At 41.7% G+C, this 27,632-nt stretch overlaps 1 protein-coding gene across 15 annotated transcripts in view; it reads right to left on the reverse strand.

The window, feature by feature from the left end:
- Positions 1–27,632, reverse strand: part of ESR1 (estrogen receptor 1) — a 387,875-nt gene that overhangs the window by 32,513 nt on the left and 327,730 nt on the right. For all 15 annotated transcript variants that reach the window (XM_021083057.1, XM_021083070.1, XM_021083050.1 and 12 more), the window contains 1 exon segment: positions 2,483–2,616. In XM_021083057.1, the coding sequence (XP_020938716.1) occupies positions 2,483–2,616 (134 nt within the window).

The following is a 27,632-nucleotide window of genomic DNA, read 5'->3' on the forward strand; positions in this document are numbered from 1 at the left end:
GTCAGGTCCTTTCTGATTCTGTATTTCAGGAACAATATGAGACACCAGGAGCTGTGCTCAGCAGCCGGTCTGCTTTTCCAACACATAGCTCGCTTTTGGAGTGGAAAGAGTGATTTCATTTTCCCCAGGTTGAGCGATGGCTTCTGTTTTGCTACTGCTCAAGGGCTGACCTTGAGCGAAAAGACGAGCTTCTGGTATCTCACCAAAAAGACAACAATAAACTCTGTCAGTAAGACAGTGCCTTGCATCTCCAAAATAGTGCTCCAAACCCTTCCAGTGCAAAGAAGCTCACAGAAGATCCTGAGGCAGAAGTGCAAGAACAACGATGGAGCAGGAGAGTTTAACTGGTGTCATGAGGCATCAGGTAGGGATCCAAATCCTTGGGTTGGAAATACTGTTTTGAGATGCTGGTGCCAGTATTTAATAAAAGACTTTCTTGTGCGGGCTGAAAGTTTTTTCCTCTGGGATTTGAAAAACTTAGGTCTATAAATCCAATATTCCGATGGCAAAAGTCCTGCCTTTTTTTAATTACATAATATGAGAAAAAACATACCCTCTCAGAGGAGCAGACCAATAAACACAAGAAAAAGCTATACAGATCTGAAGGAAATATTTTGATGACCAAAATCAGCGTGTCTACTTTTTTGTAGATTATATAACTCTGGCTACTTTCACTTCCTGTCTGGGGTATTATTTCCTGGAAAAAAAGTCCCAGCACGTGATAAGCCAGCCTTCCCTGAAATTAACAGATTGCCCACACGAGAGCCATTGGCATGTGCCAGCCCTCCACCGAAGAAGGAGCAGGTTCAGGACCTGGCAGTGCACAGCCGAGTGGCACTGCTCCCAGAGCTCTCCTACAATAAAGAGCCATTGTGGGATCTGGACCCTTCAACGTGCAGGACAAATGACGAAAATGAAAAGCACAATGCACGTGAGTGGAACCAGAAACTTGAATGGAGTGGTAATCACTTCCTTAGTAGAGACCGCATTATGTTTTGTGCAACTTCGCTCCGCAATTCCGTCCTTGCCTCGTGTAATTGTACAGATTTCCATTTATCGGTTGATAAGGGAGAGTGATTACTATGATAACCATTAAGCAATACAGGTTACCAGCATTGGTGGGGAAGAGAAGTGGAAAATTGTTAGGGGACGTGGGCCGGGATTGGCAATCATTAGGAAGAAACAAAATACCTCAAAAGACAAGGAAGCGCCGATTCTCTCATGTGGGATCAACACAAACTGCAGTTCAGCTACTGGGAAATTTGAGACCGTATCTAACGGTCTAAGAAACTCAGTCTAAACCAGGCCCAGGGCTTCCAAACAGCCGTGATCTCTAAGTGAGGATGAGGTCTCAGATGTGACGTGGGCCTGGGGCTGGGGGATTAGGGTTCAGGTTAAGGGTATCTATGTGCAGCTGACACCTCATTATTAAGCTTCAGGTGCTACAAATTGGAGATCAAGTGCTTAGATCCAAATACAGAGAAGGCTGGGACGAGTCAGGGTGCTAATTCCGGCTGAGCCAGAGTTTCCATCTGGGTGACCTGGAGTGACTCGTTATACAACCGCCAACCTCACTCCAAAAAAAAAAAAAAAAAACCACCAACTAGATGCCACTCTCAGCTAAGCTTTCTCAAGGGAATAGGAGGGGACAGTTGAATTAGACACCATGGATCAAATGAAAACTGTTCCTTCTGCTGGACCAATGTGCTGAATTCCACGTTCCTCAGGTTCAGAACCAGGTTTTTCTACCTCTTGAACCAATTACATTTTTCAGCTCATCAGTTTTGACCAGAAACATGGTCTGTCTCAAATAAGCCTCTTTCCTTAGGACCTGGAATTTGGCATTGGTCACAATTTCTTAACAGGGTCTCTCGATCTACTTAACACTCTGACATCTGTAACTAGCAACAGACCTATGTCCACATGGACGTAACTTTTTTGTTCTCTTTTCAGGGCCGCACCCATGGCATACAGAAGTCCCCAGGCTGGGGTCAAATTGCAGCTGCAGTTGCCAGCCTACACCACAGCCACAGCAACACCAGATCCAAGCCACATCTGCAACCTACACCACACTTGCAGCAACACAGAATCCTTAACCCACTGAGTGAGGCAGGGATCAAACCCCCATTCTCACGGACACTGTGTTGGATTCTTAACCTGCTGAGCCAAAATGGGAACTCCCGCATGTACCATTTTAACAAAAATATCTATGAAAGGATGCAAATATTTCAATAAAAGGCCATTTGATTCAATGTTTCATTTTTGTTTTTCATTCATCATATTTGACTACCTCGATAAGCAATCTCTAAAGAAGACAGTTATTTTATTTTATTTATTATTAAAAAAATTTTAAATGTGTGTCAGTTGTTTCTTGCAATTTGTGATTGTGCCTTCAGAGCAAGTAGCTTGTATCTGGTTGAAAACACAAATAAATACATCTTTCAGGAACCAGGCATTAAATTTTCCCATGTTATCAACTCACCAGAATTAAGCAAAATGATGGATTTGAGGCACACAAACTCCTCTCCCTGGAGATTCATCATACGGAAGCGAGACGATGTAGCCAGCAACATGTCAAAGATCTCCACCATTCCCTCGACACACTTGCCCTGGTTCCTGGGAGAACACAGAAAAAGAAGTATTAAAGAACAGAAAAGCTTCCAGAAGACACAATAAGGTTCACATTCATAAAAATCTACTGGCTCCAAATCTGCAACAAAAACCCCCCACAGCCCATTCTCTTCATGGAACATGAACATGCATTGGAATTCTAGAAGGTAAGATGCAAAAAGACTTCCCATCAATAAAACATGCTCATTTCAAATTCTTAGAAGAGATGTGTTATTCCATCTCAGAATCTACCATATTCAATATGAAGCTCTTCAACCGGTGAGTAATTAAAAATAACGCGAATTCAGGTAAATTTTTTCTAATGAATATTTATCAATCTGCTACTATATTCTAGACATTGTGGTAGTAATGAGAAGAAAAATAGGGCCTCTATTCTCATTATGTTCATGGATTTAAATAATATGACCAGTCCTAATAAACTGCTATAAAGTGCCTTTTTTTAAAAAATTTTTTTATTTTTTTGTCTTTTCTTCTTTTCCAAGGCCGCACTTGCAGCATATGGAGGTTCCCAGGCTAGGGGTCTAATCGGAGCTGTAGCTGCCGGCCTACACCACAGCCACAACAACTCGAGATCTGAGCCGCATCTGTGACCTACACCACAGCTCACGGCAATGCTGGATCCTTAACCCACTGAGCAAGGCCAGGGATCAAACCCGAAACCTCATGGTTCCTAGTCGGATTTCGTTAACCACTGCGCCACGATGGGAACTCCTATAAAGTGCTTTTGAAATATAGGACAAACTGTGAAAACTGTGAGCTTTAGTGGTCCTGGAACTATTGATGTTGCCTAGGATGACAGGTAAGATCCGCTGAGCCAGTGGCATTTGTAGGATTTCACTGAGCTGAGGTGCGAAAGCATCATTGGAAGAAGTCCTGAACATGCAAAGGGGAAGCAGCACGGACGAGCTAGAGGGAGGAGGAGATGGGAAAGTAATCTGGGAGAGAAGAAAAATGTCAGCTGATGAAGGATGTGCTACATCGTTATAAGGAGTTTGGGCTTTTCTCCTGTACAACAGAGCCTTGGCATCAAGGATTTAACATGAGTAGTTGCAACAATTAAATAATCATACTCAAAGGTTCAAAACAGGTAATTTTCAAAAAGAAAGCATTAGTATTTTTCCCCATGGGGTTGGTGCAGAAATTAAATGAGGAGATAATACATGTGAAAGGAATTCAGTCATCTTGTTATTCATGAGCTGAATTTGCGCATGATGGCTCGAAGCTAAAATTTTTTTTTTTAATTAAAAAAATTTTTTTTTGTCTTTTTGCCTTTTCTAGGGTGGCTCCTGTGGCATATAGAGGTTCCCAGGCTAGGGGTCTAATCAGAGCTGTAGCCGCCAGCCTACACCAGAGCCACAGCAACACGGGATCCGAGCTGTGTCTGCAACCTACACCACAGCTCACGGCAACACCGGATCCTTAACCCACTGAGCATAGGCAGGGATCGAACCCGAAATCTCATGGTTCCTAGTCGGATTTGTTAACCACTGAGCCATGATGGGAACTCCTCGAAGCTAAAATATTTTAGGCACATGCAAACATACGTTTGTGAAATACATAAAAATTTAAAATGCAAACATTAAACACATTACCCAGAACCTTGCTTTGATTTGTTTTTAATTGACATATTTTGGAGTTCTTCATCAACTATTTTTTAACAGTTCCATCGTTTTTCACTAAACAAAATGTTATAATTTCTTTAACCACTTCTTTGTCAGTTGACATTTAGTTTGCTTTCAAGTATTTTTCTGTTACAAACATTTCATGCAATGACTATACTTATGTTTGTCTTTGGACACATGTATAGACAGCTATAGAATAAATTCCTAAAGCCAAATTCCTAAACCAGAGGACTCATATACTTTTAATTTGGACAAAGAGTTCAGATACTGCTTCTAAAGAGCTTGTATCATTAGGCTGTTGGTAGGAGAATATATTGCTATGAGCTTTTTCTCTGAGCTGTCTGCTTTTGTCCTTTGCCCATATTTTCTGTTGGGTTGTTGGTTTGTTTCACATTGATTATTAAGAGCTCTTTATATATTATAGTAATTAGTATTTTGTTCTATGTGCTTTTAATTATTTTCTCATTATTTGTCATATTTTTCTTTTGATTTTATTGCTGGTATTTTCTTCTGCAAAACATTTAATTGTTACATAAGCAAATTTATCAAACCTTCCTTTATGACTTTAGAATATCATGTCTTGCTTACAAAGGTCATTCTCCCTCCCAACAACATATAAAAAATTGTCCTTTAAAAAAAAAAAAAAAAAAAACTGTCTTAGGAGTTCCCATGGTGGCTCAGCAGAAACAAATCTGACTAGGATCCATGAACACACAAGTTTGATCCCTGGCCTCGCTCAGTGGGTTAAGGATCAGGCGTAGCTGTGAGCTGTGGTGTAGGTCACAGACTTGGTGCAGATCCTGCATTGCTGTGGCTGTGGCATAGGCCAGCAGCTACAGCTCCGATTCAACTCTTACCCTGGGAACTTCTGTGTGCCATGTGTGTGGCCCTAAGAAGACCAAAACAAACAAACAAACAAACAAACAAACAAAAAAACTGTCTTAGGTTTCCTTCTAATATAGTTTTTATGTTTAAATCTTTGATCTTCCGGGATTTATTTATTTTTATAACAACTTTAATGAGATATAATAACATGCCATATCATTCACCCATTTAATGCATACAATTCAACAGATTTCAGTGTATTTACAGAGTTGTGCAATCGTCATTTGCGATTTACTTTGGTGTAAGATGTGAGACAGGGATTTAGCTTAGTGTTTTTTCCAGGTAGCTAATTAGTTTTCTTAACATCATTTATGGAATAAACCATCTTTTTTTCACACTTACAATATGATAGATGCTTTTGATAAATTCATTTACTTCTTACAACTGCCATCTAAGGCGAATATTATTTTTCCAGTTTTCCAAATGAAGGAATTAGGACTCAGACTTAAGTCAAACCATACTGCCTACCAACCAACAGAAAGTATCCCAACAATAAGATTTTCTCTGTCTTCTTTCCTTGCTCTGCTTTAATTCACTAAAAAAGATTTATTGAGGAACCATCATATACCAGGTTTTGCATTAACATCTGAGAACAGAGAAGAAAACTATGGACCTTGTTTAAAGACATGGCGGGTTTTATATCAGGAGTTTGGGATTAGCAGATACACACGAGTATATATAAAAGAGGTAAACAGCAAGGTCCTACGGTATAGCCCAGGGAACTATACTCAATACCCCGTAATGATCGACAATGGAAAAGAATTCGAAAGAGGATATGTACATGTAACTGATTCACTTTGCTGTATACCAGCAACCAACACAACATTGGAAACCGATTGTATTTCAATAATAAATAAATAGATCCAGAACAGCGGCAAGACAAGACAAAAGATAGTTGCAATACAATAGGATACATTCCTCAGAAAAGGTCTAGAAAGAAAATCTCTTACATCTAATATCAGTCTCCCCAAATTTAACTCACATCCCTATTGAAGCAACTGTCACCGAATTCTCAGGTAAAGGGGTGAATGAGTTTTAAGGTAAAGTGCTTAAAATGGTACGGAGCCCACCGTAGGAGCCGTATTTCAGTCTTAGCTACAGACATGTTGATAAGTAGATAGATCCATAGATGGGGGACAGGTTGTCCTTTTAACCTGAAGTGTCCAGAAAACAGCTGCCACAATGCATTTCACTTTGTCGAATTCGGGTGCATGGAAGCTCTACATGAGGAGAGAGGAATCTTTACAAGCTGCATTGCTCCTCGGGGACGTGAGTTGGTGGTCACACCAAAAGGTGAGTTGGCCTTAAGCAGAAGTGAGCCTTAAACTAGAAGTGGCCTTCATCTAGAAGTGAGCTTTTCTTGTCCTAAAGTCGAATTTTTTTTAAAGTGGCACATTTTCTTTCTAGTGAAAAAATAAACAAGGATAGGGGGACATGTTTGGAGGATGAAGCTTTAAAAATAACCACTCCTAGCCAAAATAGAGAAATGTTCCTTTCTCAGTATAAAGTCTCTGTTTACTTAACAGACTGCACAGCGGCGGGGGGGCATCTCAGTGTGGGAGGGAGCCTGTGTCCACCCGCTGTGAGCAAAAGTTCAGTTCAGAAACTGCCAAAGTGGAGCCTTGACAATTCTCTCTTCTCATCCCTTTTCAACAGTCTCCCACATTTTCCCACGAGGAGCTTCTTCTTAACTCTTCCAGCGAGAGTGTGTTCTTTTCAGCCTCTTCTCACTGGAAATTCTGTTATTTCTAAGCAGCAGTTATTACCTGGCCTCATCACAATGCTGGCACTTCCGGGTACATTAGGAACTGCAGATCCAGCCCTCAGCCAAGGTGCAGATCCCCCAGCTCTCAATTCAGTTCTCACTGTGTGTGTGTGTGTGTGTGTGTGTGTGTGTGTGTGTGTGTTTTCCTTTAGAGGATGTGGACCGAGCATATTTAATTATAAATCATTGAGACGGTATGACAGCAGGACCCCGGGGGCTCACCTTCCCTGCAAACAGAAGTGCTTCGTATTGGCTGGTGTGAGTCTCAACTTTGAGGGCTCTTAAGGGAATAACCATCGCAGTGAAGCTGCAACGTTCTAAGCAGTGTTAGAAGAATCTAGAAGAACTTCATGTAGATGTCTCCATAAGAATAACTTGCTCCTCTTTCAATGGGAAAAACTCACCAGGTCTAAACACTTTGGCCAATCCATTCTTTGTGGAATAAATAAAAAGTATGTCATTTGATGGCCATGATGTTCTTTCCAGTAAATCACTAGAATGTTGCCTGCAGGGAACTGACGAGTGGATCATGTGGTATCTGAGGGTCCCTCAGGAGCACTGTCACAAGGTGAAAATACTTGCCCCACAAACAGATGATCTGTCACCATAAGATCAGGTACAAATCTATGTGGACTTGGAAGGTTAGCAGACATCTGTCACCTGCCTGACACAAAGGAACGCATTACTGTCCACTGAGATCATTACACATTGGCGTCGGGGCTTCATTTTCAAAGCCCTGCTGAAATATCCTACACTAACTTCAAGGAGCCAATCAGCCAAGTGCATTTAGTTCAATTTCAGAAGGAACTGATGAATCAATGGTGTCAGCAATGGGGTGATTACTAAAAATCTGGAGGTAATCTTATTACAATAAGACAAAATTAGTCTAAATCCATTAGGTGCTACTGAGGCTGTGAGATTCTGGGGGTTTAGAAGAATGAGATTTATTTTTATTTTACTTATTTATTTTTTGGCCATGCTCACGGCATGAGGCAGCTCCTGGACCCGGGATTGAACCTGAGCCAGAGCTGCAACTAGAGCCACAGCAATGACAATGCCAGATCCTTAAGCCACTGCACCACCAGGAAACTCCAAGATTTATTTGTAAAAGAAGCACAGCTTCAGGCATAGATCAGGAGTAGTTTACCAAGCAGATCAGCCCATGGCTCCCACAGTGAGACTCAACAGCCTGGAGGATGAACTCCTCTGATCACACCAATCTGGTGTTCAGAGCACCTCAAAACGGCCTTGAGGGGAAACCTCCTTCTGCTCCTTACCTACCTCCAATGCAGTCCATCTGTACTTATGTCAGGGTGGGAGAAACAGATCTGGAAAGAACATTTGCTCATGGAAGTTTCTCTTCTAGCGACATGAATGCCTGTTTTTCAGAAGCCCTTAGGTATCTATCCCTCCACATGGGAAATAAAGAGCTCTAATGAGAGTGTACAGGTCAAACCTGCACTTGTATATTTAAAAAAAAAAAATCTTACAAAATGTAGAGCTACCCGGTAGGCTCTTTTGTATAAATGGATCTTGATAGATGGAAACAAAAAACCCAGGGGATCAACATAAGACATTCAATTTAGCTATCCCGAAAAAAACTTACAACAGAAGTTAGAAAAAAATTACAAATTAAGATGCTGTTTAATATCAATAGTGTCAGGTTTAGTTGTATTTAAAGAGCTTCCGTTATCTTTGATGCCACAAAAATCTGTCAGCACAGGCTCTGATATGCAGTGACTCCATCAATATTTGTATGATCAAGAGATTTACACATACAACCCTTTGCCATAAGGAATGAAATGCTGAAGACGGCAAATTGTAAGTGATATATCCTGCAAGAGACAGAATTTGAATGGCTGTATCTCAAAGCAGATTACTTGAGAAGAAAGTGGTTAAGACTCGAATCCAACTGCCTGGATCCAAATCTTGACGCTACTCTTTACCAGTTATGTGTCTTTGAACTAATTCTTTGAATTCTTGTGTGCCTGAATGAGCTTATACTCAGAGTGGACTGTAGGGTGAATAAGAAATAAATAAGTCACTGACATATGGTTGCTTGCTACAGTAGTTAGCTTATGTGGATAAATAAAACAATTGGCACTGGGAATGCGGTGCTGATATAAAAAATACTTACCCCCTTAATGCCAAGTATCAAGAAACAGATACGGTGAGCTAGAGTCCTGTTATAACTATGACCAAGCCCCTGTGGGGCTCCCAGGCACACAAGCCTTTCTATGTTCTCCATTTCCTGTTTTTAGGGAATAAGCCTCAGCCTCCAAGGTCTTCCCTGAGCTCCAAAGGGCAGTTGCTCATCAGGGAAGGGAGGGGATGCTGAGACCAGGAAGGAGCAGTCAAGAGACAACAGTGCAGCCTTGGGACAGGGTCCTAGTTCCTCCTCAAGGAATATCCATAAAAATATCCTTGAGCCCTTTCTGCAGAATTAAAACCCCCAACAGATGGAACTACTTGATGAAGCATTCTTCATTCCGGGAAGAAGGAAGACCACCAGAACCAGTCCTGGGGCCACTAAACACCACCTCTGAGAAGCAATGCAACCTTGCCCCTACCCTGATCCTTATCTTCGGCCCTATTTTCCACTCCCCAAACTATAAAACCACCACCTAATCTCTCCCAAGAGGGGCATAGTCTTTAAGGCATTATCTTGTTGGGGCCCCCTTTGCCTAGGAAAGGACTAAAGCTCTCTTTTTCTCCTTCACCCAAAACTCTGTATCTGTGTTTCTAGTCAGCAACAGCAGACAGACCGAGTTTCGCGGCAACACAACCATGAGCTGAAAGTAGTTGGAAGGCAGATCACTCACCTGGGGAAGAGGACAGAAAGAGTCGGAGTTTTGGTGTTCTCAAGCAGAAACTGAAGGGAAAGAGGAAATTCCAAAGATAAAGAGTCATACAAGTTGAGAAAAGCCAAATGCTTCTGGCTATGAAATACTAAGCAATGAAGTCAAGAAACATTCTGCATTTGAAAGGCCCAGTAAGCCGTGTGGATTTACAGGGGATCTGAGTGTCCGTTTCACCTCAGGTGGTAAAGGGAGACCCCAAGAGGGTGTCAAGCCTGTTGTGTCAAATAGCCTCCAGGGAGTCACTGATCAATCACAGGGGGAGGCCAAGGACAAAGAAGCAAATAGGAACCACAGACTTCACAACCGTGTTGAGAAAAGACCCTGAGTGTAGTTAGAAGCAGATGGAACTGATGAGAACAAACAGAATAGAAGCCTACCTCCCCCCTCCCCCCAAGACAACTGTACCATCAAAGAAATCACAAGCCTGAACTAAAAAAGAATAGCCTTTGATTACTCAAGGCTTCAACCCTAAAATTTCAGCTGCTTGATGCAATGAAGTTTATCTCCCCCTCAGGTCACTGTCCAATGCAGTGAAATTCTCTTTCAGGGGCCCCAGATCCTTCCAATCTCTAGCTCTGCCCTTTACAGGTCCTTGAAGTCCTCTTCCCTCAGACGGTAGATGGAGAAAAGGATTGAGGTCGGCTCAGAACACACACTAGCAGCAATGTATGGCTCACCACAAGGACACACATCTTCACGCTCACGTCAAATGTAGCCAGTGAAAACAGCGGAAATAAAGAACCTCCCAGAAGCTGAAGTCAGGGTTCTTGGAGAAGAGCGCAAAATTCTTTTTCCCCAGAGAGTAAATTTAGGAACTAAAGAAATTGCAGGCCCCTCAGAGTAGAAGTTGTTGGACTTCAAGGCCCCTTCAAGGAGATGGAACTCAAAGCCTCTGGCCAAGACAAGAATTACTAGACTTGGCCACACCCATCTCATTGTAATGCCTCTTCCTCAGCTTGAGAAACCTGGCTTAACTCCTTCCTACCCCTACTAGGAAAGGTATGTGGCCCACTCCTCACCCTGCCTCTGCAGGGCCTTATACACCCCCAACCAACCAGCAAGTGTATTTACTGTAAGTCCCCACATTCCCCAACCAATTCAGCAAGTCAGCAGGTGTATCCTGAGACCTCTCCTCTCCCTGGACTATAAAACCAGACACAACCATGCATTTCACCTTGCTGTGCTGGAGATTCTTCTGACCCAAGTGCACAGACCACGACAGAAGTCTCCTCATTCTGTCTGGTAGGACTTCCTAATCGCTATGAAAGAGTGTGGGAAATGGAGTTGGTTTTGCTAAGAGAGTGCTCTAAAAGGAGCTGGGAGCCCAGTGTGACTTATGCACGTCTCTGTCTGCAAGGAATCTGATCTTTCAACCACTTACTGTCCCAAGGAAGGCATCCAGAACATCTGCCAGAAACTCAAAAGATTCATCAGATTCTTGCCCTAAACCAACCCGTACCAGCCTAACCCTTAAGAACAAATATTTCTTTTCTTGTGTCAAAGTACAGCCTGGGGACATCTGGTTTCAGTTCTGCTTTTTTAATTTTATTTCATTTTTTTGCTACACCCTTGGCATGCAGACTTTCCTGTGCCAGGGATCGAAACCGAGCCACAGCAGTGACAACACCGAATCCTTAACGGCAAGGCCACCAGCGAACTCCAAATGCCTAACAACTTCTTTTTTTTCGTTACACCCACAGCATGTGGAATTTCCTGGGCCAGGAATCAAACCCAAGGCACAGCAGTGAGAACACTGGATCCTTAACCCACAGAGCCACCAGGGAACTTCTCGGCCTGGTGACTTCCGCCTTTACAAATCTCTGACTCTTTCTCTTTCCCAGAATACTCTCAGTTTTACCCAGGTCTGTGTCTTCTGAATTGAAATGCTTAAGAACTGAAATAAAGCTCTCTGTTTTTTGCAGCGTCGATACAGATTATTGTTCAACAAGTGGTCCTGGCTGTTCCCATGTTCTTATTTCTCAACTGGAGTTTTTATTATGGTTGTCTTGCCTTTACTGCATGGTGGCATATTGAGTGTGTTTGTGGGCTGAGGCTGCCAAACCAGGAGGAGCCAAGTCCAGGCCTGATGGAGAGGACCACAAATCACTGAGAACTCTTTGAGCGGGATGGACTTGAAGTTGGGCATAGTGGCTGAAGGCAATGTTGGGGTCTCTCCCTTGGGGGTGGACAGGGTGCGTTCTGTGTGTGGGAGGAACGGACATTTGGTAACCAGAAGTGGAAGACTGCTGTATGGCCACAATCCTTTTCTTCCTGGATTTCCTCCTAGACACATAAACAACCCCCTCCTACACATTTGTTAAGAGTGGACATGGGACTGGGTCTTAGAAGTGATTTGTATCACTTCTGTGATGAAATGGGAAAGAAACAGACATGCCTCCCCAGTCCTACCCCCCTTCCCTGAAACTGTTGGAATAAGCCTCTCACTCATAGCCTATGAAATTACTGAGCCCATAAAAACTCACCACCCCATATTTCAGGGCCTCTCGTCTTCCAACATGGCCCACACTTCGTCTGTGGAATGTGTTTTTCCCAGAGCTGCTCTCTCACCTTCTGAGATGGCCCACACTCTGCCTCTGGGGTGTGTATCTCTCCCAATAAATCCACTTTTTAGCCATCACTTTACCTCTCTCTGAATTCTTTCTGTGCTGAGACATAAAGAACATGAATTTCATTAACTCCTGAGACAAAGTGTGTGCTTTTAATTAAAAAACTGTAAGTTCAAGTCCCAATCTGGGTTGTGGGTTTCAAGCTCAGCAGGGAAAACAGAGAGAAAAGGAGAGACAGAGAAGGAGGGCTGGGGAGAAGGAGGCAGGGAGAAAGAGACAGAGAGAGGGAAGGAGCAGGCAGAAGGAGAAAAAGCATCTATGTTATGGGGCCAGAGTGGAGCAGAGGTCAGAGAAGTGGCAGGAGAGAAGGGACCAAGATGTCAAAGGTTAGAAGGTCAAAAGGAAAAGGCGAGGAATGGGATGCCCCCAAAAGGCTGGGATGGAGAGAGGGAGGGAAGGAGAGAAATATGCAATATGGATGAATAGACTCAATATCATCATAGGAGAAAGGATGCCTTTTTTGAACTCAAGAGTAAGAGAAGAAATAGTGCCCAAACAGGGAAATTCTGAGAAGTCAGTGTTAGAAATAATATCACTTCAGATTGCTTAGTAAATGGGGGGTAATATTATTTGCAGAAAAATATGGGAAGGCTGATTGAGGCTGGAGACTTCAGGACATGGGGGGAAACAGTAAAAGTTGTGGGGCCCTTGAGATTAGAAAAGGCTCAAGAATGTCCTTGGACTTCTGGCCCTTGCCCAATCTTCTGAAGTCCATTTCTTACTGCCTACCTTGTAATTTGTGTGCTGCATAACTTCTGAACAAACTCAGTTTATCTGTAGCACATTCTGGTGGTTTGCGTGTTAAGATTATCACCTCCATCCCACACCATTCTGCTCTTGAATATCTCTTTCTCATCTTTCAAGGCTCAGATAGGAACCTCCTCTTGGAGTAAGCCTCCCTTGACAGGCCACTGTTTTCTTTCCCTTGGGTTATACACTTCCTCTCTGTGTTCTGAGACCATTCTTCATGTCAGTAATCAGCAATTTTTTTTTTCTATGTAAGACCAGAGGGTAAATATTTTAGGCTTTGTGGGCCACACAGTCTCTACTGCATCTATTCAACACTGATATTTTATGGTGAAAGCAGCCATAGAGAATATGCAACCTGTGAGCATAAATGTGTTTCAATAAAACTTTATTTACAAAAATAGTAGCAGGCTTGATTGGGGCATGCTTTGCTCACTCCTGCTGTATATGTTGCTCTATATTCAAAAAACTTATTGAGCGCCAATGATGCACCCATTTTGGGTGATATGATTGCAATAATGAGCAAGATAGGAATTTGTCTGCCTCAAAAGGAACTTACAATCTCTTTGGGAGGCAGATAATAGAAAAGAAAAAAAAAAGAAGAGAAAAAATAAGTAACTAAAGAAAATTGTAATTTATGGCAGAAAGGAAAAAAAAAAAAACCCAACTAGATACTAGGGTAGTGAGGAACAGGGAGCCATATGTGGGGAAGTATGAGATGCCTGAGGGATATACAAATAGATCTTAGAGAAAAACCTTTGAGTCTGGAGATTCACTTTTGGCAGCTAGTGAGAGAGGGTGTGTGACTGCAGAGGGAGAGAATCAGCATCTTGGGGGCATAGAGCCTAAGAGGAGGATGCAGCTGCAAACAGGAGCAGTGGGAGCGATGAGAAAGAACCAGGAAGGAAGGGGACAAGAAGTATCTCTAAATAATAGCCTAGAGAAGTCGAGAAGAGAAGCATACATTTGTGGGCCAGATCAAGGGGATATTCTGGCCTTGGAAAAAGTATTGAGTTGCCCAGGGATGGAAATGAGGAGAGCAGACAGTGGATGTGCACCACCCCAGCGAGAAAGACTGACCCTTTAGGCATAGAGAGACATTGAGGAGAGAGAGATTTTAGAGAGTAGGTTTGCAGTGACTATTTATGGGGCTTGGGGTGGACCAGGAGAAAAGTGATATCAAAACTGTAACCAAAAAAGAGTAGGTATTAAGTATTAGAGGTAAAGAGTAGGTCCAGAGAAGGATCAAGATGGCAGAGGAGAAAGATGCACGCTCACCTTCTCCCATAAACACATCAAAAAACCACATCTACATGTAGAATGATTTGCACAGAACATCTGCTGAACACTGGCAGAAGAATTTAACCTCCAAAAAGGGCAAGAACCCCTCCATGTAACTGGGTAGAACAAAAAAAAAAAAAAAAAAGAGAGAGAGAGAAAAGGAATCAGGAGGGGACTAGTGATGAGGGAGCTGTGAAAGAGAAAAGCAGTTCACACCCTGGGAAGCCACCTTATTGATGGGGAGATCCACTGAGATGGAGGGACCTCAAAGTGACCGAGAAAAGCACAGCAGCTGGACTGAGGAGGGAAAAGCAGAGAGAGAGCCACACAGACCATCTGCACCATCACCCTGGACACCACAACCTGAGACACTCAGGCGGGGGCTGAGTGCTGAGACTCAGGCCCTTGAGGTCAGTTCCAGGAAGAGGACTAGGGTGGGCTGTGTGGAGACAGGGGCTAGGGAGCAGTGCACCACCAGACGTGTGGTGGAATGCCACAGGCAAGAGAACCCAGGAGGAGGTCTGGGCCTGCAGGAGAAGCAAGCTACCATTGTTGGGGAGGGTGAGAGGAGGAGGGGCAGACCACCACAGGAAAGTCCTTCCCTGTGCATGGGCTCTCAGAGGGCAGGGCACCCTTGGCACAGGCTACGGGTGGTGAGGCACCACTTGCTTGGGCTACGGTAGACCAGGTGCCTCTTGTGTGGGCTACAGGTGGCTGGGTACCTCTTGTGTGGGCTAAGGGCAGTGGGGGACTAAGCATGACATGGCACCTCTTGCATGATCTACAGGAGGCAGAGACAAACCGCTACAGTCATCTCAGAAACCAGATGGGGGCATGGCCTGCCTCTGCTAGGGGTCTGTGAACAGTCTCCACCTGTGGCCCCAGTCACCTCAGAGCCTGGCAAAAAAGAGGGAACTGCAACCGCACACCACCTGTTGTTGCTCTCACTCCCCTGGGAACAAACCCGCCCTGCTGCTGCCACTGCCAAATGCTCCACACAGTGTCCCCATACATCCCTGATCACTGTCACTCCCCAGGACCCTGCAACTACAAGCAACCTGTGCAGCACCTCCTGTGTGGGCTAAGTGTGATGACAGGGTGCTTCTTGCATGCTCTACAGATGGTGGGAGCAATCCACCACAGTTATCTCTGACTCCAGAGGTGGGTGTGGCCCTCCACCACCAGGGGCCCATGAACAGGCACCACTTGCGTGCCAACCACCTCAGAGGGCACCACAGAGGAGGGCACTGCAACTGAACACCACCCACTGTTGCTCTCACTTCCTGGGAACTTATACACCCTGCTGCTGCCACTGCCAAATGCTCCAGGCACCGCCTAAATCTTCCCAGGGCCCTGCAACTAGGAGTAGACTGTGCCACCTTCCTGCAGGTCCTTGCTACTATCAAGAACCCAGCAACCAGGTACTGACTACGGGCTCTTCCCATTGCCTCCTTCTCCCTGGAAACATACTCAGCACCCTATCAAGGGGATAAGAAACTGCTCACACTGAAGAAAGAGACAGCAAATATCCAAACTCCCACACCAAAAATAAATAGTAGCCCTCCACAAAATACAAAGGGGTGCTCTTGCATAGACATAGCCCTCCAAGACCACAGTAGTTGGTTTCCTTAAACTCACAGAATAAAAAAAAAAAAAAAATAAGTGAAACGAACAAACTCAGGAACCATTTCCAGTTAAAAGAACAGAATAATTAACCTGAAGCAGCAAAAATGAAACAGACCTCTGCAGTCTAACAGACACTGAATTCAAAAAGGGGACAGTGAAAATACTGAAGGACTTAAGGGTGAATACGAAGGAATTAAGAGTGATATAAAGAGTAACACAGATTACTTTAGAAAGGAACTAGAAAATATAAGGAGGAACCAAGAAAAAATAGAAAATTCATTTGCAGAGATGCAAACTGAGTTAAAGGCAATAAAGAGCAGAATGAATAACGCAGAGGAACAAATTAATGGCTTGGAAGATAGAATAATGGAAATCACCTAATCAGGAGAGCAGACAGAAAACCAAATGAAAAAGCCTGAAAGCAATATAAGAGATCTATGGGATAATATAAAGCAGGACAATCTATGTATAATAGGGATTTCAGAAGGAAAAGAAAAAGAAAAGGGGATTGAAAACATATTTGAAGAAATTATGGCTGAAAACTTTCCAAATCTAAAGGAAGCAGATATCAAGATAGAGGAAGCACAGAGGGCCCCAAGCAAGGTGAACCCAAACAGGCCCGTGCCAAGACATACTATAATAAAAATGGCAAAAGTCAATGATAGAGAGAGGATTCTAAAAGCAGCAAGAGAAAAACAAAACGTTAATTATAAGGGAACCCCCATAAAGCTATCAGCTGATTTCTCTACAGAAACACTACAGGGGAGAAGGGAGTGGCCAGATATATTCAAAATTCTCAAAAGGGGAGTTCCCGTTGTGGCTCAGCAGAAGCAAATCCGATTAGGAACCATGAGGTTGCAGGTTTGATCCCTGGCCTTGCTCAGTGGGTTAAGGATCTGGTGTTGCTGTGAACTGTGGTGTAGGTCGCAGGCATGGCTCGGATCTGGTGTTGCTGTGGCTCTGGCATAGACTGATGGCTACAACTCCAATTAGACCCCTAGCCTGGGAACCTCCATATGCCGTGAGTGTAGCCCTATTTAAAAAAAAAAAAAAAAAAGACAAAGTTATAAAAAGGAAAAACTTGCAGCTTAGAATACTGCACCCAGCAAAAATATCATTTAAAATTGAAGGAGAAATAAGGAATTTCTCCAACAAACAAAAACTAAAAGAGTACAGAAATACTAAACCCATTCTAAGGGAAATACTGAAAGGGCTTCTCTAAGTAAAAAAGAAGTAAGAAGAAATAGGATGGAGAATATCACAACTGGAAAGCAATCACTTAAATAAGCCAGTATACAGATCTAAAAGGAAAAAAAAAAAAACAAACTATTACAAAAAGTCATAATGAACACAAGGAGCAGCAAAAGGACAAACATGAAGATGCTAAAAAAGGACTTCTAAATCATAAAATGTGGGGAAGGAAAGTCTAGACTTTTTTTTTTTTTTTTTTTTTTTTTGTCTTTTTGTCCTTTTAGGGCTGTACTCAAGGCACATGGAGGTTCCCAGGCTAGGGGTTGAATCGGAGCTATAGCTCCCAGCCTACACCAGGGCCAGAGCAACGTGGGATCCAAGCTGAGTCTGTGACCTACACCATAACTCACAGCAATGCCAGATCCTTAACCCACTGAGCAAGGCCAGGAATCAAACCCTCGTTCTCATGGACTAGACTCTTTTTTTAGAATGTGTTTGAGCCTATATGACTGTCAGGCATGCAGATATAGGAAGGGGTATTACGATTGTCAATATATATATATGCCCTTAATATAGGAGCACCCAGATAACTACAACAAATACTAACAGATACAAAAGGAGCAATTGATGGGAATACAATAAAAGTAGGAGACTTCAGCACCCCACTAACATCAATGAACAGATCCTCTAGACAGAAAATAAATAAGACAACAGAGACAGTAAATGACACAGTAGAAAGGTTAGACTTAATTGACATTTTCAGGACATCGCATCCAATAAATCAGAATATACATTTTTTTCAAGTGCACATGGAACATTCTCAAGGATTGACCATATGCTGGGTCACAAAACTAACCTCAATAGATTTAAGAATATAGAAATCATTTCAAGTATCTTCTCTGACCACAATGGCACAGAACTAGAAATTGACCACAGGAACAGAAATGAGAAAAAACTGACTACATGGAGACTAAACAACATACTACTAAAAAAAAAAAAAAAAAAAAAAATGGGTCAGCGAAGCAATCAAAAGGGAAATTAAAAAGTACCTCAAGACAAATGATAATGAAAACACAACCATTCAAAATCTATACAATGCTGCAAAAGCAGTGCTTAGAGAAAAGTTCATAGTGATACAGGCCTTCCTCAGAAAAGAAGAAAAATGTCAAATCAACAACAGAACCTATCACCTAAAAGAATTAGAAAAAGAAGAACAAACAAAACCCCAAGTCAGCAGAAGGAAGGAAATCATAAAGATCAGAGAGGAAATCAATAAAATAGAGATTCAAAAAACATTAGAAAAATCAATAAAACCAAGACCTGGTTCTTTGAAAGGGTAAACAAAATTGACAGACCTCCGGCCAGACTCACCAAGAAGAGTAGAGAAAGAACTCAAATAAACAAAATAATAAATGAAAAAGGAGAAATCTCAACAGATACTGCAGAAATACAAAAAACCATAAGGGAATACTATGAACAATTATACGCCAACAAATTTGACAACCTAGAAGAAACAGACAACTTTCTAAAGACATATGGCCACCAAAACTGAATCAAAAAGAAATAAATCAATTGAACAGACCCTGTCAACATGTAAACTTCGCAGCATTGTCTGTGCTTTATATATGAGTGCACTTTAACTATCACAGGCTGTATGTCAAGGCAAATGAGCTAAAAATACATAATAATAACTAGCCAAAATGTCATTCCTCTTAGAAAGGATAGTGTTTATGTAGAGAAAGGAAAAATAGAATAAAATAAAAAGCAATAGGGGAAATTTTAGGAAGATGGCTAAAAGATCATCTTCTTAGTGTTATTCTGAGAAAAGGAAAACAAAACCCAAGCTGTGTGATTCATTTAGAAGGACTAGATTTCAAGTGGAAATGACTTGGCCCATTACCTTGAGAAGAGTTGCTATGAGACTGAAAGCCAGGGCTGTATTCATTGAGAGTTGGAGGAATAAATGCATGGAGCAATTTAGTAGCATTTTATAAAGGTAAAGTTCTCAGAAGGTGCATTCCAAGTTAAGCAGAGCTTGCTGAAGAAGTTGGGAGGCCTGACTCTAGGAAGGAAGTTTTAAGCTCTCTGCTTTTCTCAGCTTAAATCCCTCAGTAGCTTTGTCGCCGTGTCGCCATTGTTGTTTTTCTCGGAAACGCAAGGGATTCTACCAAGAAAAGCCAATCAACATTGGTGCCCAGTAAATGGACTTCCAATAAGAGGAGAAAAGGAACCAGGAAGATTCTCTCAGCTTAAGGAAGTCCACACTCATTGAAATCAAAGAAAGGAGTGAGACATTTCTCAGGCAGTGATAGTTTCAACTCAAGAAAAAATTCATTCGCCTTCAGAGACTTGCTGAGGCACTAACTCACTGATTCCTGGGGTGCTGGAATGGCTATGGTAGGGTGCCTGGCCATCCACACATACCAACCTGTATTCCTCACCCTTCCAGAATGAAGACCCAACTCATGAGTTGCCTCCCTGCCAAACAAGCTCCAATAGAAGGCCAGGAGGACTCGCATTCCTAGCTCCTCTCTCTTCATTGCAGTCTCTAAGGGTGGGCTTTGGCCTTGCACAAGTCACTGCAAGCTACCTCCAATCTCCCGGCAACAGAGGACAGAAAATTGATATGTCTATTACTCACCCAGAAGGATCCAGGCCCTCTTTGTTCACGCTGGTACAAATGGTTGTCATGAAAATTACCCAGGAAACATTAGAGTGACCTATCTGGAAGGTGTGTCTGTATATAGCTCCAAACATTTAGTCATCTAATGTCCAATTATCTTTATTAAACCACCTGTCACACAGGAGCAGGACTCTAGGGAATTCTTTGCTATTTACTTTTCTCACATCAGTAGGCTGTTAGTCAAAAGAGTTCTGAAGCCAAGAGATAGTTTCTAATAAACAGAAAAAAACCTCGGCATGCACCCTTTTCTTATACTTTGGGGTGTTAAAGTGGCAAGAAAGGAGGTTAGAGTTGGCTATTACAGATGCTTCTGTTGGAACATGTAAAACACACTTCTGGGTTTGAATGGTTTGCCAGAGGGAGATGGAACTCTGCACTTCTATAGATAATGATCCACTTGAGTCTGCTTGTTCAGTGTATATAGTTTAAGAGCTAAAGTAAGTCCCTAGAAGAAAAGTCTCTAATGCTTGTGTCTACTCAAATAGCCAGTTGAAAAGAGAGTGGAACAGTCTTTCAAGAAGTCCACATTCAGCATGTAAAACATCAGAAAGAATGCCTCAGTCATTCGCTTTTCCTTTAGATGTTTTGGAATCATACAGACCAAGCAATTAGGTAGTTTTTCTTTCATGTAGAGCAAATACCTTTAATTGAAATGAAGGCAAATGAATGAGCAGACAGGATTTCTAGGAATTTTTGATAAACTCATCATTGTTTCTCTGGTATATGAGTAACACTTCACTTCATCAACTTGATTTTAGTTATGTGTTATTTTTCAGTCTATTAAATGTGCCAGATTTAGTGCTAGATGCTAGGAACTCAAAGCTCAATTTTATTCCTTCATTCCTTTATTCATTCAGTGACTATTTTACCAGGTCAGAATCTGCTATGTTCTAGGAACCGAGTTACGTGTTGACCAAAACACTGTCCTCCTGCAACAGACAATTTAGTAAGGTAGGCAGGCATTACATGCACACACAAAACAATAAAATTAAACTTTTCATTGCAATAAATGCCGAAGAGGAAGAGTACAGGGTCTTATGAGAATAACAAGAGGACTATCTTGGATCGGGGGAAAGATGGGTGTCAAAGAAGGCCTTTTTGAGGAGGTGATACTTAGTCTGAAAACTGAAGAACTCGGAGTTAGTCTAGAAAAGATTTGGAAAGAGTGAATCAAGGAGCGGGACATGTATGTAAATTTTGGAAGCAAAAAAAAAAAAATGCTTTATGAGTTTGAGAAACTGAAAGAAGGTTAACCCTGGAACTCAGTGATCTCACACCCTGTGGTTCTGGATGAGAATGAAGAGGCAGCAGCAGAAACAGGCTTTGATCAGAAGGGCCACCTTCATCCCCAGGCCAACCAACAGAGGACACTGCAGTTTTAAGAGAATTCCAAGGAGAACTTAAGAGAAGAGTGACCAAGATTTGTGTTTTCCAAAGATCAGACTCATTGGGGGGGGGGGGAATATTTCCTCATCTCTATAGCAGGAAGCAAAATAAAATTCACTTTTCTTAACCTGGACATTCTAACTGCAAAAGTTCTTGTGCACACAAAAACCAAAACAAAATGCACCACAAAATGCTGATTCATGGTGCAAAAAGACAATTCAACACAATCAATTATGGCCATTGAAATGTGTGAAGAAAAAGTAATTCCTTTCTTTCCATCTTTTTTTATATTAAATGTTAATCCATTTACTATCCTTTAAGACAAATGACACATATCCAGTATAGAGTGTTCTGATTCCAAGAACTAAACAAATAACTTAGAAATTCTCCCAGGGATTTTAGAGTCATTCATTCAATTAGAATTTGTCAAGCTCTTGTTAGATCCCAAGCACTCGGTAAGGCAGTCAAGGACCCTACTTTCCTGGAGCTTCCATTCAAATGATAGAAGCAGATAAAGCAAAGTAAACACACGAGTTAAGATAATCTCCAATTGTGATAAGTGCTTTTATAGGACATAAAACAGGGAACAGCAGGCAAGTTGGCAGAGGCCCCATCTAAAAGCTAGCTTGTCCTCCAGGATGCGACATCCAAACTGAGGTCTGAGCGACAACATGTTCTGAGGTAACCCAGGCTCCATTTTTAGAAGAGAAAAATTGTATTTTTCCTCTGGATAGGAAAAAAGGTAGTTGGCTTAAGGGTTTGTTTTCAGGCTAGGAAAAACTACTCTGGCTTTGAAATCCAGTAAGATCGACCAACACATGAAAAGCATTGGGCCAAACAATCTAAGAAACTGGAATTGAAAAGGTCGAATTAGAAATGGCCAGAATGCTGCCTTCTTCTTAGAACCTCCAGTCTTTTCAAGCGAAAGTTGGATCCACAACTATTGGGAGAATAAGGGTTTTCCTGCAAGCCAGTTCACAAACTCCACCCATGGAAGAGTCAACAGAAGATGGCAGATTGGAACAATCCTGTTTTAGTGAATACATTTTTCTTTAATGTTTACAACTCTTATGGAGTTCTTTTGTTTCCTTTTTTTTTTTTTTTTTGCCATGCCCACAGCATACAGAAGTTTCCAGGCCATGGATCAAACCTGCACCACAGTAGTGACCCAAGCCACAGCAGTGGATCCTTAACTCACTGTGCCACCAGGGAACTCCTGATTCCTTCATTTTTAAAAATTTTTTCTTTGACTATGACAATCTTTGTCTCAAGTTCATTACACAATTGCTACATTCTAATTTCATTTCATGTATCTCAATCTAAGTTTTAGTCAAATAAAAATATGGATATAAAACAAACATTAATTTGAAGAAGAGTAACTGACACTGAAAGCTGTTTCCTGTGTATGTGGGGGAGTCGGTATGTATCTATGGAGTTAAATATTAATGCGCTCCTTCTTGTTTTTTTTTTCCGTTTTCAGGGCTGCACCTGCAGCATATGGCTGTTCCCAGGCTAAGGACTGAATTGGAGCTGCAGCTGCTGGCCCAATGCCACAGCCACAGCAACGCCAGATCCAAGCTGCATGTGCAACCAGCGCCACAGCTTGTAGCAACACCAGATCCTTAACCCACTGAGCGAGGCCAGGGATCGAACCCACATCCTCATGGATATTGGTCAGGTTCTCAACCTGCTGAGGCACAATGGGAATGCCCTAATGTGTTCTTTATTGCAGGTGTTTTGGGTAACTCCTGCATATAGGAGCCAATTTATTGTTTAATTTTCTTTTGATTATGCCAGTAGGTAGCATCCTGCAACTAGTAAAGAGCATTATACCAGAAGGAGCAGCCTTGTGTTTTCAGCCCCACTCTGTCAGCAACTGGCTGTACAACCTTAGGCAAATCACATAATCTTTCTGGAATGTGATTTCCTCATCTGTCAATAAAGGGGGTGGACCAAATCAATGGTATTCAAACCATTTTTAGAAGTGGTGATACTTCAATTACAAAACAGAACAAAGTGGATCCACTTTGGAAGAACTCTAAGGTTGTCCAGGGACCACATTTTCTTCCTTCCTTCAAGGCAAACTTCTTCTTTTTTTTTTTTTTTTTTTTTTTGGTCTTTTTGCCATTTCTTGGGCTGCTTTCGCGGCACATGGAGGTTCCCAGGCTAGGGGTCTAATCGGAGCTGTAGCCACCAGTATATGCCAGAGCCACAGCAACATGGGATCCGAGCCGCCTCTGCGACCTACACCACAGCTCACGGCAATGCCGGATCATTAACCCACTGAGCAAGGGCAGGGATCGAACCCGCAACCTCATGGTTCCTAGTCGGATTCGTTAACCACTGCGCCACGATGGGAACTCCAAGGCAAACTTCTTAGTTACCTCCTCACAAAGACCCTCAGCAGGCAATCTGAAAAGCCCCTGCCCTAGGACTTAAATGCTATTCCAGTTCTAGGTGTACATGGGAGAAGTCTCCAAAATAATATGTCACAAAATCAACATTTTGTAGACCTAACATCTACAGGAAGGTGAAAATGTTCTCTCATTCTCTTTCATTACTAAGCTCCACTTTTGGTGACAAAATGTCTCAAAAGACTGCTATTCTTAGCATCCACAAAATTGCATAGGTGAGGCCCTGATGACTTAGCTCCACTACCAATCCCAACAGTAACAAGAGAATAATAATCAATGTTAATACTTCTTCTGTTCTCCCTACATGCCAACAAGTATGCTGTTAGGCACTTGGTGTCTACTTCTTGAATCCTTGAAAAACTTCATGAGGAAGAAATAGAGGCATGAAGAAGTCAAACAACTACCCAAAGTCACAGTTAGTTGGTGGTCAACCTGCAGTCTGGCTCCAGAGCCTTGGCTCTCAGATACCACACTGAATAGCCCCTCTACAACCACCCCCTTCTCCAGTTAGGCTCATTTCCATGTGCCTTTAGCCTCTGCTGCAGCCCTTCCCACTCTTAACCCTTCTCAGAGGCCTCTCTAAGGCTCCCCTTGCACCAGTGTATCTGAACATGAGTGTGAAGAATGATGACCTGGTAGATTTCTGAGATACTGCTGCACTGAGACTTTACAAATTCCCACAACTCTCTTTTCAACAGGTTCCAAAGTTTGTTCAGTGGCCAAGCACATGGTGCCAGTCCTGGCACTAAGCCTTGAAAGCTTGGTACCAGATTCCTCAACAGGTCCATCTTCTTTCTGTCCCCTGGGAGTGGACCCTTCATCTTCCATGTTAATTATCCCTCTGGCTTCCCCATCTACCACTTTCCATGGCCACTGGTCCCAACTGAGGATGGACCAGAGATAGCACTTCCCACCTCTATCCCTCGTTTTGGTACTAAAGCTACTTTTTAGTGACGTATGAAGCCTTATATATTCATGTAATTGTCTTACGACCCCTACCCCCACCCCTGTAGGTGACACGTTATTAGTGGACAAGGTTGTGCCTTATTTTTTTATTTCTAATACCCAGGAAAATGTTGACATTATTAATCAGCATCACTTATTAATGGTGAAGAGAAAAGCACTGATGGTGGAGTGAGGAGTCTTGATTCCTGGCACTAAAGAGCCTTGCGATTGTAAGCAGATACATTAATAGCTATAAACCTCATTTTCCCAGAGGAAAGATGAGCATTGCAATGTCTAGCTTAATATTCTCAAAGAGCTGTGTGGAGGCTAATGAGAGAATGTAGAGGGCAGCACATTATAAACCGCAAGTATGACACGCTGTGGAATTATCATTACTTAAAACGTACCCTTATTTTCTAGAAGAGTTGATTCGAAGGCTTTTTTGAAGCAATGCAGTCTAGGAGAGGGAAAGGTTATATAGCTCATGAGTGCTTATTAGAAACTAAAATAAAAATTAAGTACAATGCACTGAGTTTCATTAACAGCAAGGCTCAACATCATCAATGTGACCTCAAAGGCCAGGTGAACCCGTTCCACTCCAACCAGAGCCACGTGTCCTGGCATTTTCAGGAGAGAAATGAGAAATTACCTACATGTCCTTTATGGATAAATGTGTCTTTCTCATCATCCTTATCACAAGGGACAAGGCTTTGGTTTTTGTTTTGTTGTTCATTTATTTTTATGATACTTCTCTTTTTCTGTCTTTTGCCCCTTACTAAATATTCCCAAGGCGTCATGCCACAGCACATGTACAAATTACATCTTTCGTCCAATAGAATAACATGAAACTGGGCCAACGCCGCTGCTCGAATTTTCCAGAAATTTCTTTAAGAAGCTAAAGTAAGGATCAAAATATAATCCTACCATTTCGTCAGTGATTGGCACTACAACATATTGTTCTGGAAACAACTGACAAACAAAACTTGAGCCCATTTCTGGGCTTTTAGAAAAACATCTTTATCTTTTCGTTCTCAGCCTGGTGTATTCCCAAGGACTTCATGCTGCTCTCTGACCCCCCAGGCCTCAATGATGGTTAAAATTGATTCTGAACCAAGGTAAACAGGGTTCCGCCCAATGGACTGGAGCGCTCCAGTCGGCAGAAGCTAATGAAGCCCTTGAATCAGGCTGCTCCTCTCCCCCCCACACTTGATGGAAATGCTTTTGAGTCTCATTGTGTTGTAATTACATACTATAGAAAACTCCACCAACATCTGTTTCAAGGATTGGGCCCACGACTCTCACTAAAACATTTCAATTCCATTTTCCTGAACATCCCATCTCTAAATGCATCGTGAGGACCCTCCACAAGTATTTCCATTTCACATTTCAGAAAACTTTAGAGTGAGGCAGGTTCCTGACTTGGCGGATGATGGATGTAAGGGACCATCATTGTGAGCTGTTTAGGGTGCTTTCTCTTCCCTTACTTCATTTGCAGTCTGATATTTGATTTACACAAAAGAATTTTGGTAACCTAGATGTATTTTATAAAGCATAAGAAAAAAATAAATACCCATTTCTCCAGAAATCTTCTGGACGGCTGGATAAAAATTCTTCTCCTTATTTTCTCTGTAAAAGGTCATTTTAGAGAGATCAATTTTAACAATACTTCTCTTAGGATTAGTACCCTTTGCACCCTGTTGAAGACATCGTTCTTAAACATCAGATGGATCGGAACCTCAGATGGATATTTTCCTATAAAATTTTTAATTTTATCTCTCAATTAAATCCTTCATTCACCCAGGGGTAATTTTTGCACATGTTGTAAAGTAAAATCAGTTTCTTTTTTCGCTGTAAATAACTCACAATCTTAGGATCATTAATGTAATGGCTCTTTCTTTCCCTTCCAATCTCAGTGCTCTATCATAGGTCAATGGTTCATAAATGTCAGTTTCTGAACTTTTTTTTTTCTATGTCATTAATTGATATGCTTATTTTTAAGCCATATCATACTGTCTTAATTGTGATAGCTTTATGACTTTATAACATAATTATTATAGTTTTTACCCAATCTCCCCATCTTAATTTCAGTCTTCAGAAACATTTGACTATACTTGGTCTTTGACCTCTACCACATACATTTTAGCACAAACTCAGGATTTTGATTGAAAGTGCACTGAATTTATATAGATCAATTTGTGTAGAATTGGTATATTTTCAATAATGAAACTTGCTAGCCATAAACATGATATAGCTTTCTTTTTATTGCTTTATGTTTTTAATGTCTTTCAATAGAATTTTCTAATTGTCTTTACAGAACACGTAGAATTTCTTTATGAAATTTATTCCCAAATACATTACAGTTTTTGTTACCACTGTAAAAACTATATATAATTATATAAGCATCTTTTTAATTATATATTTTATAACTATATTTATTGATGGTACATAGAAATAGATTTGCTTTTTGTATATTGATGAACTGAACCTTCTTGCAAACATTCTGATGGGACTGAACATGAGAAAGAACACAAGGGAAGTTCTTATCTAAAAACAGTTTAAACCAGATATATCAAGTCTGTCTAAATTGCTCATGATTAAACAAACAAACAAAAAATAATAAATTTTTTATTTTATGGGAGGCAGCTCCTAGAGAATGGAAGTTAATGTCATAGGCTTTCTATGTGCCTAACAAAATATAAAAACTGAGTAACTTGAAATCAAAATAGCTTCTTCTGAGTGAATTTATACCACATACATAGTGGTCATCTATGGCTCCAAAATTCAAAACACATCTCAATGATTTTGAAAGATCCATTGGAAGGTTCAGAGTCTTTCCAAAGAGAGATGAGGTTCTGTTTGTTTAATGCCCAGTTTCAGCATGTATCTTTGTTAGCTGTTAATAAAAACTTGGTGTGGTTGAGATCTATGATTCATTGGGATCTGCTTTGACAATTCAGCTCTTCCAGGT

Source organism: Sus scrofa, chromosome 1 (genome assembly GCF_000003025.6).
Source record: "Sus scrofa isolate TJ Tabasco breed Duroc chromosome 1, Sscrofa11.1, whole genome shotgun sequence".
Taxonomy (NCBI): domain Eukaryota; kingdom Metazoa; phylum Chordata; class Mammalia; order Artiodactyla; family Suidae; genus Sus; species Sus scrofa.